General features: G+C 44.9%; 1 protein-coding gene across 3 annotated transcripts in view; it reads right to left on the bottom strand.

Annotated features, from left to right (window-relative positions):
• EDRF1 (erythroid differentiation regulatory factor 1) overlaps positions 1-2761 on the bottom strand; it is a 40165-nt gene extending 37404 nt beyond the window's left edge. For 2 of the 3 annotated variants that reach the window (XM_047073587.1, XM_047073588.1), the window contains exons 1-2: positions 2573-2760; positions 1305-1513 (exon numbers count right to left, since the gene is read on the bottom strand). In XM_047073587.1, the coding sequence (XP_046929543.1) occupies positions 1305-1513; positions 2573-2680 (317 nt within the window). In that variant the 5' untranslated portion in view covers positions 2681-2760. Of the gene's footprint in view, positions 1-1304; positions 1514-2572 lie in introns of all 3 variants that reach the window. The other variant, XM_047073586.1, reaches the window with a different exon arrangement.
• Positions 2762-15645: the final 12884 nt, after the last annotated feature.

The raw sequence follows: 15645 nt of genomic DNA, 5'->3' as shown, positions 1-15645 counted from the left end.
GCTGAGGTCGCCACATTTCAGTGAGTAAGCGGCAGAGGTTCAGAATACTTACCTAGGACCACCTCATTTCACATGCTGATGATTTACCATGCAGGCTGGGCAAGTACTTAACCTTTCTAAGCTTCAGTTTTTCCATTTAAAAATCAGTTAACAGAACCTAACTCAAAGGGCTGTTTTGAGAATTAAAAGAGATAAACATATAAAGTACTCAATGCACTGTTTGCACACAATCGATGTAACTAAAATTTAAATTACTTCATAATATTTAATTGTGTTGACATATAATTTATTAAGTCGTTCTCCTAGAGGAAGGTATTTGGACTACTCCCAAATTTTTGCTAGTATAAATAATGCTGCAACATTTTGCGAACACAACTTTTACCTTCTGAGGCATTAGGATGATTTCTAAACTACTAACTCATTAGGTTTTCTTTTTCTTTTTCTTTTTTTTTTTTTTTTTGAGAGAGAGAAAGAAATCCAGCAGGGGGAAGGACAAAAGGGGGTGGGGGAGGGAGACAGGATCTTACACTCCTCTGGGCTGGGTGTGGAGCCAGAGCTCAATCTCATTAACCAGGGAATCATAACCTGAGCCAAAATCAAGAAGTCAGATTCTTAACTGACCGAGCCACCCAGGCGCCCCAGAACTCATTAGGTATTAATGCATTTATGGCTCTTGCTGTATGTTATATGGACATGTTTTAGGTTCAATCACAGAGAGGAAAAATAAGAGAATCCTACACATTAAATAGTCTACATGTTAGTAGAGGTTTCTCTGTAAGAATCCAGGCCACTCTCTCCCTTAAATACCATCAGCAGAATTTCCAGCAACTGACTCAGCAAGTGTCAGTGTGTAGGTCACCCAACATGCTGGGTTTCTACATCAGGCTTTTTCAGACCAAATAATCCAGTACTATTTAATGAAAACTCCCCAGGACAGATTAGGTAGTGTTAAGGGTTTTCCTCCTCAGGTGCCACCCCTGATGCTTGGTATCCACATAGTCAAAAGGTAGGCAGATTGGCTAAAAATAAAACAGCTGATTGAATTTTAGTGGCTAAAACTGAGATCTGTTGAGAACATGATGCAGACCCGAAAGAAGTATTCGCAACTGATATCTTCAGACTGGAACATAAGCCCTCTAGGAGGGGGAAGAGGACTTTGAAAGTCAAATACAACCTTTTCCTAAAGGGAAATCTCACCAAGATGATGAGCATTACAAATTAAACTGAAAAAGCAAATATCAGAGTTCGGGGCGGGGGGGGGGGGTGCTGGGAGACAGGTAAAAACGCCACTGATTAATATTTACCTTGAAAATGGCTTGCTTTTCTTACTATTGCCAAGAATGGTAGTTCCTGCCGGCCCTAGTTTGGCACTCTCTCGCAACCAGTTGGCAGGTGGGAGTTTCAAGTCTGTTTTCTCTTCAAGGCGTGCAAATGCTGTTCGAGGAGGGGCAGAAGAGTATTTCACCACAGCTCGGCTCTTCACTTCATTGCCTCCAAGAAATAAAGCTGATCCCTAATTAACACATTGGATGAAACTTTAATGACACTACTAAGAATTTAAAATGCCACCTTTAAAAAAAAGAAAAAGAAATCCCACCACGTCAGGCTTCACAAGACTATGTTCTACATGTTTCTAATGGCAAGAAACGCAAGCATTTACTTAGCTGCTTTTCCCATAATTTCAAAGAAAAACAAGAGTCAATGAGTATAATGTTTACGGTTATCAGCTAAGACAGTGGTCAAGCAGGAACCAAGGAAGAGTCAATAGTGTTACAGTAATGAAATGTGAGATTGGATAAAATCTCTGCTCATTATTCAAGATGTATTACTTTCACCTGAATATCATTTAGAAAGTAGCTTGTTACACGGTATCTGGGGCTTTTTTGTCTTCATTTTTTTAAGTAAGCTCTACGCCCAACGTGGGGCTTGAACTCAGGATCCAGAGATCAAGAGTCAAATGCTCTACCGACTGAGCCAGCCAGGCATCCCTGGGGCTTTTTTTGTTTGTTTTCAAGCAAACGTTTGGTAACTGAGTCGTCAGTTCATTACACACACTCTCTCAACCTTTAACTTCATAGGAAGGCGCTGGGGATTCCTCACACTCTTCACTCGCACACCCCCAAGCAAGCTCAGTGTCCGATTTCACTAACCTTTCACGCGCTCCCTTTTCGGCCCGGCAGACACTCTGCAACCCTTCCAGGATTATCTCCTTCCCATGTCGGCGAGCTCCCCCCAGCCCCCGACACCCTCTCTTTGCCCTCCAGCTTTGCATGACTGTGTCACATTCTGGAACCACGTATTTACGGGATCGCTCCTTGAGAGCGGAGATCGTCTCTAACTCACTTCTCAGTTACAACCGAGTGGAAAGCCAGAACTGCTTGTGATAGGAGTAACTTGCCCGCAAAAACCCAAATACCTGACGACAGACACGCGGGCTTCCACTCCGTTTGGGGGACTGCCCGGGAGGCGCGGAGAAGGCACCCGAAGCCGCCAGGAACCGTGACATCCCTCCCCGGCGAAGCGGGCCCGAAGCTCCCGGAGCCCGGCAGGTCCCGCCCCAGGGCGGACTCACCTGTGCTGAAGGTTCCTCGGATTCTCCCTGGGACAGGAGGCTGAGCCCTCCCCGAGCAGCGGCCCCGGCCGGCGGCGACTCGGCCCCAGCCTCCTTGGAGTCCCCCATCACCTCGGCCCAGAGTAGGCGAGGCAAAACGGGACCCGAGGAGCCGCGGCAGCAACCGGGCCCAGCGGCGCGGTGCCACAGCAGAGCCAGCGCCAGAGACGCCCCGCTCACTGCACTTCCGGTTCCTGACCGGAAGGAGGTACGGTGACGCGTCCAAATCTCGCGAGCTTTATGCTAGCGGCCCGGCTCCGCCTTCTCCAGTGGCAGTCACCTTTGCGGCAGGGGCGGGAGCTGTAGTGCGCCTGCGCTTGTCGGAGCCTCTTCAGGAGACCACTTCTCGCGGTATCTGATTCTCAGGCTCCACCCCTTGCACGCTTTTCATCTTTGTTGGCCAACAGTTCTCGGGACGTGGGCTTTGGGATGTCAGTTTCGCCGAGGTCGCCCTTGCGTGGGCGGGGAGGTGAGGGTGGCCGTTTAACCCGGGCTCCCGTGAAATAAAGTGGCCAAGCGTTAGCACTCCCGCCTTTCCAGCCGTCAGTGACCCCTCAGCTTACAAACTGGCTGACAGCCCCAGGGAAGGAGAGAGCAGGTGCCCAGGCGAGGGGCAGACAGGCCCAGTGAGGCAGAGACCCGGTGCCCAGGTGAGGGGCTCGGCGTCCTGCCCCAGCATCACAATGCTGGTGTGGGTGCAGCCCCAAGTGTAGCAGCGGCGGGGCTCCGTGGGGAGGACGACCCTCCGCCTTTGCTAAAGGGATGCATTTCAAAGGCGATGGCACCTCACCAGTGTTTTGCAAGGTCCCTCGTTTGCTTAGTGACTCGTGGAGCATCTGCGGAATGCATGCTATTTGTCAGGCCCCAGGGAGCTAGCAAAGGGCGTTCTGGGGTGATCCAAAGGTTTGTCCAGCGTTAACGTGCATAGGAAACAACTTGGGGTTCTTGTAGACACGCAGGTTCTGATTCAATAGGTCTGGGATGGGCCCGAGATTCTGCATTTCTAACGGACTAACAGGAGACGATGCCAGTGGTTTGAGTAGCAAGGAGGTAGAGAAATAGCTAGGGCCGTGTGAAAGGTTGGGAGATGCTAGGCTCTTTGACGCTCAAACTCCGCATCTAATGTCCTATCAAGCGTAGTTAAATATGGCCACATCCTTCGCAATTGCTGTAAAATATTGGGAGCTTTTTGAAAAATTAATTTCACCTGCTGGTTATTTGGCTCTCTTAACTTGTAGCTCACATTAGGCTCTGATAACCCGTTATGTGCATATTCACACGTCCTTGACTGAGGAAGCTCCACTTACAAACTGTTTTCAAATGTAAGAAAACATTCTTACAAATTATATTTAACAATGAATTAGATACTATAGTACATTTTGTAGGCATTGTATTGATTTCGCTATCGTTTTTTGTATTTGTAGTCCCATTTTGCAGGGTAATATGTTATTTGTTACAGTAAAAAATTGGACGCAATTGGGGCGCCTGGGTGGCTCAGTTAAGCGTCTGACTTCGGCTCAGGTTATGATCTCGCAGTTCATGAGTTGGAGCCCTGCATCAGGCTCTGTGCTAACAGCTCAGAGCCTGGAACCTGCCTCAGATTCTGTGTCTCCCTGTCTCTCTGTCCCTCTCCCACTCATGCTATCTCTCTCTCTCTCTCTGTCTCTCTGTCTCTCTGTCTCTCTCTCTTTCTCTCTCTCTCTCAAATAAAAACATTAAAAAATTAAAAAAAAATTTTAATTGGATACAATTTAACTTATCTAGCATTAGGAAGATTGGTGACTCTTTTGGTATATAATACCACTAACTTATGCTTAACTATTCTTTTTCAGGAATGTTCAAGAACATGTAAATTGTGCATGATATGGTAAATGATAACATTTTAAAAAGCAAATATGCATTATGATCCTAATTTTTAAAACATGTCTTTTTCTGTGTGTCCATAAACACACGTCTGAGAGATCAGATGAAGAGATTTAAAATGTATTCTTTAAAGTTTTATTTTCCAATTTTCTTTCTGAGTATGCATTATTTTATAAAATACCATTTTTATTAAGCTTTTAAACACATTTAGAGTTTAGCTTCCAGTAATCTTTAAATTCTGTATAATCTTTAAGTCTGTATAATTCTTCGTAAGAAGGGATTTTTCTGAGGCAGCAGTAATTCTTTTTTCAGGACTCAAATATATTGTAGTCTTCTTGAGAAGTAGGTTCCTGAACCCTTGCTGATGTTGCTTAGTAGAAAAATGTGCTGGAAATGGCCTATGAAAAGGTAGAGAGCAATGATACAGAGAGACCCAGAAATTCGGCATAGAGAGGTCAGCTGCCAAAAGGGTCCCGGGAGCAGAAGGGGTCTTCAGGCTGTGAGGGGACCAGTGACTTTCAGCACCGTTTGTGGCATGAAACTGGAGAAGGGACTGGATTTCCTGAGGCCACTCCCAGGGTTCCCGCGAGAAGTGGGCAGTCAGGGAGGGGGACTCCTCAGGGCAGGAGAAATTGGGCCCATGTGAGTTACAGAAGGTGGATCCATTCTTCCAGCTCTGAGTGCTTGTTAATTGCTTTCTTTCCTCTGTTCAGACATTTTTAAGTGATCTGTGTGTGCGTTTGTGTTATTGTTTCTGATGTAAGTGATTGAAATTTAATGTTGTGGGTGACATGGATCATTACTTCCAGAATTTCACGCTTTTTTTTTTTAATTTTTTTTTCAACGTTTATTTATTTTTGGGACAGAGAGAGACAGAGCATGAACGGGGGGAGGGGCAGAGAGAGAGGGAGACACAGAATCGGAAACGGGCTCCAGGCTCTGAGCTGTCAGCACAGAGCCCGACTCGGGGCTCGAACTCACGGACCGCGAGATCGTGACCTGGCTGAAGTCGGACGCTTAACCGACTGCGCCACCCAGGCGCCCCAGAATTTCACACTTTAAGAAGCTTATTTATATTTGGTTTTGTATTGTATCAGTGTCGGCCTTCCTCCTCCTTCCCTATCCCCCAGCTCCCAGCCCAGCTCGGGGTGTACTTCATCATCTATGGATTGCTCTGCCTTGTCGGTATCAGTTCTTGTAACCAATCAGCACTCTCAGGTGTTTACTTGGCTCCCCAGTACCTGATGCTTTCACCACTTAGGAAGTGTTTGTTGAATGAATGAACCGCTTACGGTTGTTCAACAAGCTGTTCCAGAAGCCTGTGTTTACTGGTGCTTTTCCTCTGCTTAGAATACCTTTCCCTTCCTCACTTGGCTTATTCCTCAAGACTCATCTCAGGTATCATCTCTAATAAGTCTCTCCTGACACCTCCTGCCTCCTGTGAGGTCCTCGGGGGCTAGTGTCCCATCTGATCATCCGTTTTTACCAACACCAGGCATAGCACCAGTACACTAAACTGTTTTAGCTTTTAGGCCACAGAGGTACAATAACTAGTATGACAGGCCTTTAAAATGCTTATCAGAGTGTTTGAGACATTGAAATAATGTTGTTGGCTCCAGTTTTATGTTTTTTAATCTGCAAAACCAAAGCTACAAATGTTTAATGAAGTATCTCCAGACTATTGCTGCGTCAGCCATTAATTGTTAAAGTTCATATTCACACGCAGTCCGTTCCATTCTAAGACAAATTCCAATTTGTAGGTTAGGCTGCACTTAAAATATCCTCCCGGCACACATGATGACTTCGGAGAAATGCCAGTCATAAATTTGCTTAGTGACTCACGGCACACAGTATTTTCCGAAGCAAAATTAGAAATCTTGCCAGAAACGTTTACAGTTCTCTGTATGGCCGATGTGCCTAGGGCCCTCGGAGTTCCACCTGCAGAGAGGAGAACATACAGAGACCACTTCAATTTGCCACAGTCCCTCCATGACCCAGTGTCTTCCACCTACCCGCCCTCGCTCGTTTACTTTGCTTGCTGGACCTTGGAAGGCCCTGGGTTACTGACTCCTGGTCCTGGACTCTCAGAGCTGGAAGAGAGATTTGAGATTATCTGAGGCCACCCCATCCCTCTGCAGATGCGAGCAGCGCGGTCTGGACAGGAGAATGGAATTGACTTGTTGCACATCAGACCAAGCCAGTTTAACAGCAAAGGCAGGATGAGTCTCCGACCCACGCAAACTTAGAGAAAGTTGAATTGCAGTCTCGGGCCCCTGGACCTTTAATTTGTCTCGGAATCTCCAGAGGAAATTGTGAAACGTCTCCGGCCATCTCCAGATTCAAAATCCATATTCTAGGCTAGTGCCAAGAATCTGCATTTTCAGCACGATTACAGTCTCTTGACCCCCGTGGCCTAGGACCACAGACACCCTGCTGGGGCACAGGAAGAACTGGTACACCTTTAATCTGAAAGTAAGGGCAAAATTAAGCCTTGCTGATAGTGAATATGCAGATTGACACAGGCACCCTTCCTTGCGCCACGTATCAGTCAGGTAAGATTGGGTCCTGCAGCCAAAACCAATGCGTAGCCAAATCCCCGAGCGTAGTGACCTACAAGCAGGGTTCCCAAGCGACATGCAGGATGCTAAGTTACGTGTGAATTTCAGGTAAACTGTGAAAACATTTTTAAGGGTAAGAATGTCCCGAATGTTTATTGGAAGTGTGTCCTGTGCAGTTTGAGACCTCCTTGCACTAATCCATGCAACGTTTAGTCTTCGAGAGACCACCTCGACCCGGGGCATTGCCAGTTGAATAGTGGTGCAGCATGACAAAACAAGGCCATTAGGAGAATCTTTTCAGAATTCTGTGATGAGGGGTGATCTCGAAAATCTCACGTACCAAACACAGTTCACAGATCATCTTGCAACACTCAAAAGAATTGTCGAGGGGCGCCTGGGTGGCTCAGTCGGTTGAACGTCCGACTCCGGCTCAGGTCGTGATCTCGCGGTCCGTGAGTTCAAGGCCGGCGTCGGGCTCTGTGCCAACAGCTGGGAGCCTTTTTCGGATTCTGTGTCTCCCTCTCTCTCTGACCCTCCCCCGCTCATTCTCTGTCTCAAAAAAATAAATAAACGTTAAGAAAAAAAAATTAAAGAAAAAAAGAATTGTCGAGCTTAAAGAATGAGTTACAATATTTTATAAAAAGTGTCCCACATTTCCTCACCTTTTCTGTGATGGCACATAGCTGTCATTAGGATGTTTTTGGAGAAAATTTCACAAAAATAAACAGACTTAATCTATTCGTCCGAGATAAAGGTGGTGTCTGAACAGCGAGTGAGAAAAATCATTGGTTTAAAAAAAAAAAAAAAAACCTTAGAGAGCATTGTGGAAAATAAATGTTTACAAATCTTTCCAACATTCTGTGATTTTGTTGCTAAAACTGACCTATACTGTGTATAAAAAAACTCATTTCCACACAGTCAACTTGAGAGCTGAAATTTCTCACCTCCTTTAAAACTCTTCCAAATGGAGTTTGTTTTAAATTTATTGAGGGGGGTGCCTGGGTGGCTCAGTCCGACTTCAGCTCAGGTCATGATCTCGTGGTTCACAAGGTAGAGCCCTGCGTCCGGCTCTGTGCTGACAGCTTAGAGCCTGGAGCCTGCTTCAGATTCTGTCTCCCTCTCTCTGCCCCTTCCCCGCTGACTCTCTCTCTTTCCCTCCCTCTCTCTCCCTCTCTAAAAAATAAACGCTAAAAGTTTTTTTTAAAAAGGAAACAAGTGTATTGAGGACTTCTAAGGAGGACAGTGGTTTGGATCTGTTTTACCTAAGGCGGTGTGGGAGGGAAGGGAGACAGCACAGCAGACCACTACAGAGACCGGCAAGCCTGCCCTGCACACCCTGAAGGCTTGTGAAAACCCTATCCACGTGGTAATTGTTTTCTTCGATACCACTCATTGGCATTCTTAGAATGCCCAGACTGACCTCTTTGTCAGCCACCAACTGATTTGTTTACCCCAAACATGCGCCTGCAAAGTTCACTATTCCCAGCTGCCAGCAGGTGTCTTCCTTTCTGCTTTCTCTTATACATCCTGTTTTAAATTTTGCTCCTTGACAACAGCCTGTTGACCTTTCTTCCTCACCTAGGGGTAAACAAATTGCATGCAAAACAACTAACTTAATAGATCTGAATTATTCCTTGACACCATGTAATTGGTTTGCAAAAGACTCAGGGACTCAAAGAAGTTGGAAATGTAACCAAATTTTAGCTACAATGTTTGCATCGCATCGTCTATGGCTACAAGTGAAATGAGCAGTTGGACTTGGTAAGCTCTGAAACCGTGTGATTCAGTCCTATTTACTTGCCTTTTGAGATATTTTAAGTAACGGCAGTCATTCCAACTGAGTTTTGAAATAAACTGAACTTAGAAGGACACTTCAAGTTGTTCTATCACAAAGTTTTCCACCAAGAGCCACAAAAATAAAATCGTGTGACCACTTTACTCTCGTTTAAAGAATATCAGTGGAACAGAACCAGTTTGAAGTCAACACGTAAAACACAAATATTTTAAATATTGTTTTCTACTTTTGTGTTTTCATGTTAATGTGCTACTGTGACTGGGTCATTTACAAGTAAGTAAACACACAGACATTGAGGCTGCACGTCCAGAACATTTTTTGAACCAATAATAATGTGTGATAAGAAAGTTTATAGACAGCTGTTTTTAGAAAGACTGTTTACGCACACCATGGTACCTAACACCACTTGCCAGCTATTCTTTAAGTCAAGAATAGTTATCAAGTTAATGATCTATGCAGTATTTTCCTTTACGCTTTAACAAGAGTAGAAGAATTTTAAAGTATAAGACAATGCAAACTTTGATGTGCAATTTACCAGCGTAATATAGCAAAACCCTCTTGGTTAAAACTACACGATACCTTGTTTAATTTAGGTGATAATTATTTAAGTGCTGTTCTGTAGAATAATTTAAGCAAATTATTTGAAACTCTTTGGAAACCATTTTGATGGCACTTGAAGGAGTTGCTTTTCTAGATACCGGAAGAACTTAAATTCTTTTGTAAGCTATTCATTTTTGGCTTTCAGAATACAATGCAAGTGATTGTAGGGGCAGGCTGTCTCTGCTAGGTATTACCTTCACAGCAAGAACGTTCTTAGTCTTTGTGAGTTTTATCCTCCGAAGCTGATCGTCACCCTAAATGAAGCCTAGGAACAGTTTCAAAGTCACTGAGCATCTGCTGTTCAGGCCAACTCGGTGGCTGGAGCCCAAGTGGTGGTCCCTGCTGTGCACGTACCCTCGGCTAAGAGTGAGAAGGAAGGAATTCTCAGATGAATCTTCAAATCAATCCCTCAATCAGGCTCTGCCTGTGGGTCTCCCTCTCTGCCTTTCTAGTTAAGGGCTTGGCCTTTGCAGACGCTAATGAATCGCTGAGCTATTAAGCATTTACAAGGAGCCTTCCAGTGGAGACAACAAAAGGAAGGCATCGCTTAGTGCCAAAGTGTCAGATGTCAAAGCCACCGACGGGACAGACATTTTTACTAAACATTTCTGTATTTGTCTTCGCATGGGCATTTTACTTTCTCAGTGTCGTGCAGTCACAAGGCACCCAGTAATAGAATCCACTGCATGTAAAGGTCGGGCTGAATGATAAACCACCGGATGAACCATGGGTGTTAGCCACATATGACAATTTTTTTTACATATTTATTTACATTTTTCCTCTCTAGGAAATGAAGCCAGAATCCACAGATGTCATTATCCATCTACATACATCTGTTTACTACCCAGAAGGCAAGGATATTGCATTTTAAAAGGGTCTGGACTTTTGTTCTTATCACAAATGACTTGAGTGGCTCTGACCATTCACGTTTACCCGGAGTGAAAGTGTCAGTGAAAGCTTTGCTTCCTGGAGAGCTTTGAGATTCTGGTACAAAAGGCATTTTATAAGCACAAAGTGGAAAAGCATCATTTATATTCATTTGCTGCTGTGGCATTTCTCTCTGGAATCTTCCTCTTGTCTGTCAACATTGTACAAAAAGACTGGCCTCATCTACATTACAAATATCATTCTTTTAATGGTCTGCAAGTAGGAAAGAGACAGCATAAGAAGGGAGGGGGCGGAGAAACTTGAGGTCTCCTGTTGGAAGATCTAGGCTTGTTTATCCCTACAACTGGGTGCACATCACCAGTGTGGATGCTGTGAATTGTTTCGGAAAGACTGGGGTATGGAAGTACTACAATGCTTTGTGTGCGATGAATGTTTATATGCAATTGCAGTGACTCATGGGAGGATCGCAGCCACGGGGAAAATCCTCAGAGGGGTCATTTAGAATGGAACCAATCTTTCTGGGCAGAGGGTGATCTGCATTGGCCTCCACCTGCCACAGGAAGGCTTCCGGAGCGGAGACTTTCCACTGAGATGTCTCCTGGGACCTGTGGCAAATCCTTCCTCACAGGGGACTCTACTTGGTGTGATTTAAGAAACATCAAGGACTTTATGTCCCAGAAGAGCTCAGTGTGCGGCTTATCACACACACGGGTTAGGGTTTGCCAACCGGGTTAGTTGAAGTTGAGCCCAGCTCTGAGGGGCCCCCATTCTCACCCGGGGAATGTTCTAGAACATGGGACATTACTCAAGAGGCAGGGCCTGGGATGGTGTTACTTGGGTCAAAGGTCTGAGCGTGAAGACCATGTAAATGAGTGGAGGCGAGTGTAGATTCGGGGGGGACAGGAGCTTGGAGGACAGAAGCGCAGCCACAGCGAAGGATGGTACCCGGAGGAAGAGAGACCTGTATCCCAATCCTGTCTCTCATACCTGTGCCTGGGGCCTCCTCTGAGTCTGCAAGCCAGCCGCTGCTGCTTTTCCTCCTTTGCCGTCTTCTTCAGATCTTTCCATCACAAAAATTTCAAAGATACACCTAAGTAGAGAGAATGGGAAGGCGAACCCCTTTTCACCCATCACCATCACCCGCCTTGAACAGTTGTCAACACACATCCCGTCTGCCTCCTGCCCCCGACCCTCCCCTGCCTCCAATTATTATTGAAATTGGTTCATTCTTAATTTAATTTTTATTTTTTATTTAATTTTTATTTAGAATCCATTTTTAATTTAATCTTCCCTGTTGCATTTTTCTGGCCGTTTTTGCCCGTCAGTCACTGTCTTAAGTCAGTCTGCTGAGTTGGCTCTGAAAAGACACATTTCTCAAGAGAACCCTGAGCAGTTCTGAAAGAAACGCTGGGGTTGATCAAACAAGGCATGCTTCGTTAATTTCAGACACTCACTGAGTCCTAGGTACAGTGCTGGGCTGGAGACAGTAATGCAACAGGGGCCTCTGATCTAGTTCTGGGGAGAGGATAAGAGCCGTAGCAAGTACTCAGGAGTCGCAGGCAAAAATGTGAGCCCTGAAAAAGGAGAAGTTCCCAGGTGTGGTAGAACTTCCAGGATGTGATCATTCCACTTGGCTGGGAGGGGTGAGGGTGGAGGGTGGTCAGGAAGGGCTCTGGAGCCTGAGGCGCTCGGGGGGGATTTGGAAGGTTGGGCAGAGCGTGGGATGGTGAAGGAAAAATGCTTGCCAAAGGGTGGAGGCGAGAGCAGCCCAGGCGAGGGGGCAGGGACAGGAGTGTCACCCCACTGACAGGTACTCACGGTGCGAGGGACTTGGTGGGAGGGGTGGGGCATGGGAAGGGAGGTGATTAGTTCTTCCTAGGTTATTAACTAAACCATTCTTCTTTTTTAATGTTTTTAATTATTTTTGAGAGGGAGAGTGTGAGCAGGGAGGGACAGAGAGAGAGGGGGACAGAGGATCTGAAGCTGGCCCTGTGCTGACATCAGCAAGCCCATGTGGGACTCGAACTCACGAACCCAGGCGTCACATTTTTTAAACCTAGAAACGAAGCTTGTATGTGACTCTGTGCTTCATCCAATGTCAGATAAGCCACAGTCCTTTCCCACCGAGTTCTGAGAAGATAGGGGTTTTGCCTCTGCAATTAATAACGTGGGCAGAAAATTCCTACTGTTTCCTCCATGTGAAGGATAGCAAAGAAGATGGTGAGCTTTGGTGAAATGTTCACATTTTGTAAATGCAATAGAGTAGTAACTTGATTTTTCAAAAGAAGGTTTTCATTACAAATGTAAGCGCTGTTACGTGAGAAAAGTCAAACAGTAAAATGCAAAAAGGCAACAAAATGCATTGTCCCGTGACCCAAAGAACATAGTTTTTAATATTTTAGCATCATATAATGATTTTGGAGCATATTTTCAAACCGAATGATTTCAATTGTTTATCCCTGCCCCCCTCCACCCCCGTCCCCATTCATTATGCTTATCAAGGAGTTTTGGCATTAAATATTTATCTCTCTGTTGACTTTAAGAGTCACTTCTCCTTTGAACTCAGATTTCAGATGGGATAAAGGGGATCATCGTGATATTAAGTGAGAGGTAAAGTTTATTCTCAGATATGCACGAAATAGTCCTGTGTCTGGGTTTTTTTTTTGGGGGGGGGGGAGGTGGTTGACAGGGTGTAGGGAAAATTACAAACGGAGGTCTGCATAGCATACGGCCAAATATCTCAAGTTATGTGTTAAGCCAACAAATTATTAAATAAAACAGATTCTACCCTCTTTCCTTGACTAACACACCTTCATCACAGCCACCCCTTGGCAACTATTGAACTACCTTCTATCCTCTGACCTAACAGTATGCCCCTCACCCACCCCTTGGGCATAGGAGTGGACACACCAGGTCCTTTGGGGGACAGTCTTGGGGAGCAGCGTGCATGGGCCCTAGAGCAGGCTTGGAGCTGTTATAGCACGCTGCCAGGAGCTCCGGGTGGGCCCATCTCTCTCTGGTGAGGTATGTAGCCAGAGAAGGGCCAGAGCAGGTGACTCTCTGGCCCTGATCGGAGTGAGTCATTCCATATTTCCTACGTGCAGGTGGTATGCACAGGTAAGTGAAAACAGTCTAGTGGGGGCATGCAGAAAATCCAGGTAAGTATCCCCAAAATGCACATTTGCCACTATGAATGGACCCAGTCGGGAAAGTCAGGGAAGAAGTAACTAAGCCAATGAGGGGAGAGAAGAGAATTCCAGGCACAGGGAAAAGCAGAGGCAAAGCCCTGGTGGCAGTGGGGAGAAGCGCCAGGGCTGGGCACAGAAGGAAAGGCAGGGCTGAGGCTAGGGCAGAAGCCCCAGGAGCTCGAGATGGCAGGTGGGACTGGAGAGACAGGTGCTTTCTGACCAGGAAAGGCCTCTGTTGGCTTGGTAAGAATTTTCTCTGTATCCTCAGTGAACGGCTTTGAGCTTAGATACAGAAATTAGACAACCGAGCCTTCCAATGCAGATGAGAACCTCCAGAAATGAAATCGCACCGGCAGTGAACTAAACGAAAAGAAACACCTTCCGGCAACCTTGCACAGGACATTTATCACCGCAAACAGGCTGGTCGCGCACCCATCACCTGCAATGGCAAAGAGGATTACGGATGAGTCCGTTGCTATCACACAAGGTCTTTCTGTGCTTAGGGTTTACATCAGGTGGTTACTTGCACACCATTTGGGGGGATGTATTTGTAACTGTATCTTGTCAGCATGTTTGATGCTTCAGTTAGTTGACATCTAAAAACAAAATCAATTTTCAGACAAAATACCCATAAAATAAGTGAAATGCTATCATAAGTTTTAAGAAATTAAAATGTAATAAATTTAGCCTTCTATTCTAAAGCAATTTCATCTAGAATAGAAAGTAGATACTGTAGAGGTATTTTTTTCCTGGATCTCTGACAATTACATGACAGTGATTCTTGCTACTGTATATTCAAAAATGTATTGCTTGAAGTAGTTTGTCATGAAAAAGGAATTTTTTCTTGTTGGGGCTTCCTTTACAGTGTCAAAGAGCTTAAAGATGAATACTTTGTGTGTTGACGTTCAGCCATAATTAAGCCTTGACAATGATTATTACTTTGGGTATAAACACTATCAAATTTTCATTGGGCGAGTTCTTTTTTAATTAACGTTGAGTTATGTTCTGTTTATTATCCTGTTTGCTTCTGTTTCTGTCATTTTCCAGTTGTCTGCTTGAATCTTGTTTTTTCATAGTGAGTTAGCAACTGATAATGTGTATCGATTTCAGTTTTGCTTCTAATTTACATTTTTATCTCTTTGGTGGATGTATTTGGCGTCATCATTTTATTTTTATAAGCAGTTGTACAATTTGTTAATTTAGCCGGATGATTAAATTTGGCTTCTAAAGAGAGTTTGTTTTAGAAAATGGTCCCTGAAGTAAATTAGCACTTGGCATTTCCAACATATCAAAGGGACTGGTCTCTTAAAGATAACCGAGAACGTAACTCTAAATTCTCAAAAACGGATTCCCAATTTTGAAACCTTGGCCTATATAGAGCTATGTATTCCAGTAGGTGGTGCAAATCGACTCTGTTTCAAATGGAAATGTAATTTAGAATCGTGATGTAACTATTTTCACCATAGAAATAATATTTCAACATGTTTTCTCAACTGCAAAATTATTTGTCTCTCTTTCTAATGGAAGCTCGATTTACCCTTTTGATGCTCATTGTCTTTATATTTATTTCATTCCCCAGGTACCATTATAATGATCACTGTCATAGGAGAGGTGGAGGGGAAATGGGGGGGGCGCTACAAAAACTGGGGAGACCTGTTAAAAATTGTGAATACGGAGGCGAGTCATCTGCTTCTGTGCTCAGTTCTACAAGGAACATAACATCCGCATCAGCAACGTTCTTAACTTTTAGGTCTCCATTCACTGGCTGGACACCCTGTTTTGTCTTTTATGAAAATTAGGGATACTTCACTCCTAGGAATCTGATGTTCTCATACCAGCACATAAAATATGTATACAAGGATATTCACGGCAGCATCTTTTTCAAATTAGTTTTGACTTGGATCCCTGTAAGAGACGTGCAGGGAGAGGCAGCGAGGACTGAGAGCGGGACCCGGGAGACACCTGCCTCTTGGTGGTAGAGGGTTAAAGAACATATATACAAAGTATCTAATACACAGGCGGCCGGCAGTAAGCCCCGTATAATGTTAACACGACCAACTTAAAAGTAAAACAGCACAAGGGCTTTCATGACCAGCAGCTGTCTCTTGCCACACCCCTCCCTTCTTCCCCGCGCCTCACCTC

Source organism: Lynx rufus, unplaced genomic scaffold (genome assembly GCF_022079265.1).
Source record: "Lynx rufus isolate CCGP_SWC_20201006 ecotype Redwood Valley unplaced genomic scaffold, mLynRuf1.p SCAF_11, whole genome shotgun sequence".
Classification (NCBI taxonomy): Eukaryota; Metazoa; Chordata; class Mammalia; order Carnivora; family Felidae; genus Lynx; species Lynx rufus.
This window is presented reverse-complemented; position numbering and strand designations above follow the sequence as displayed.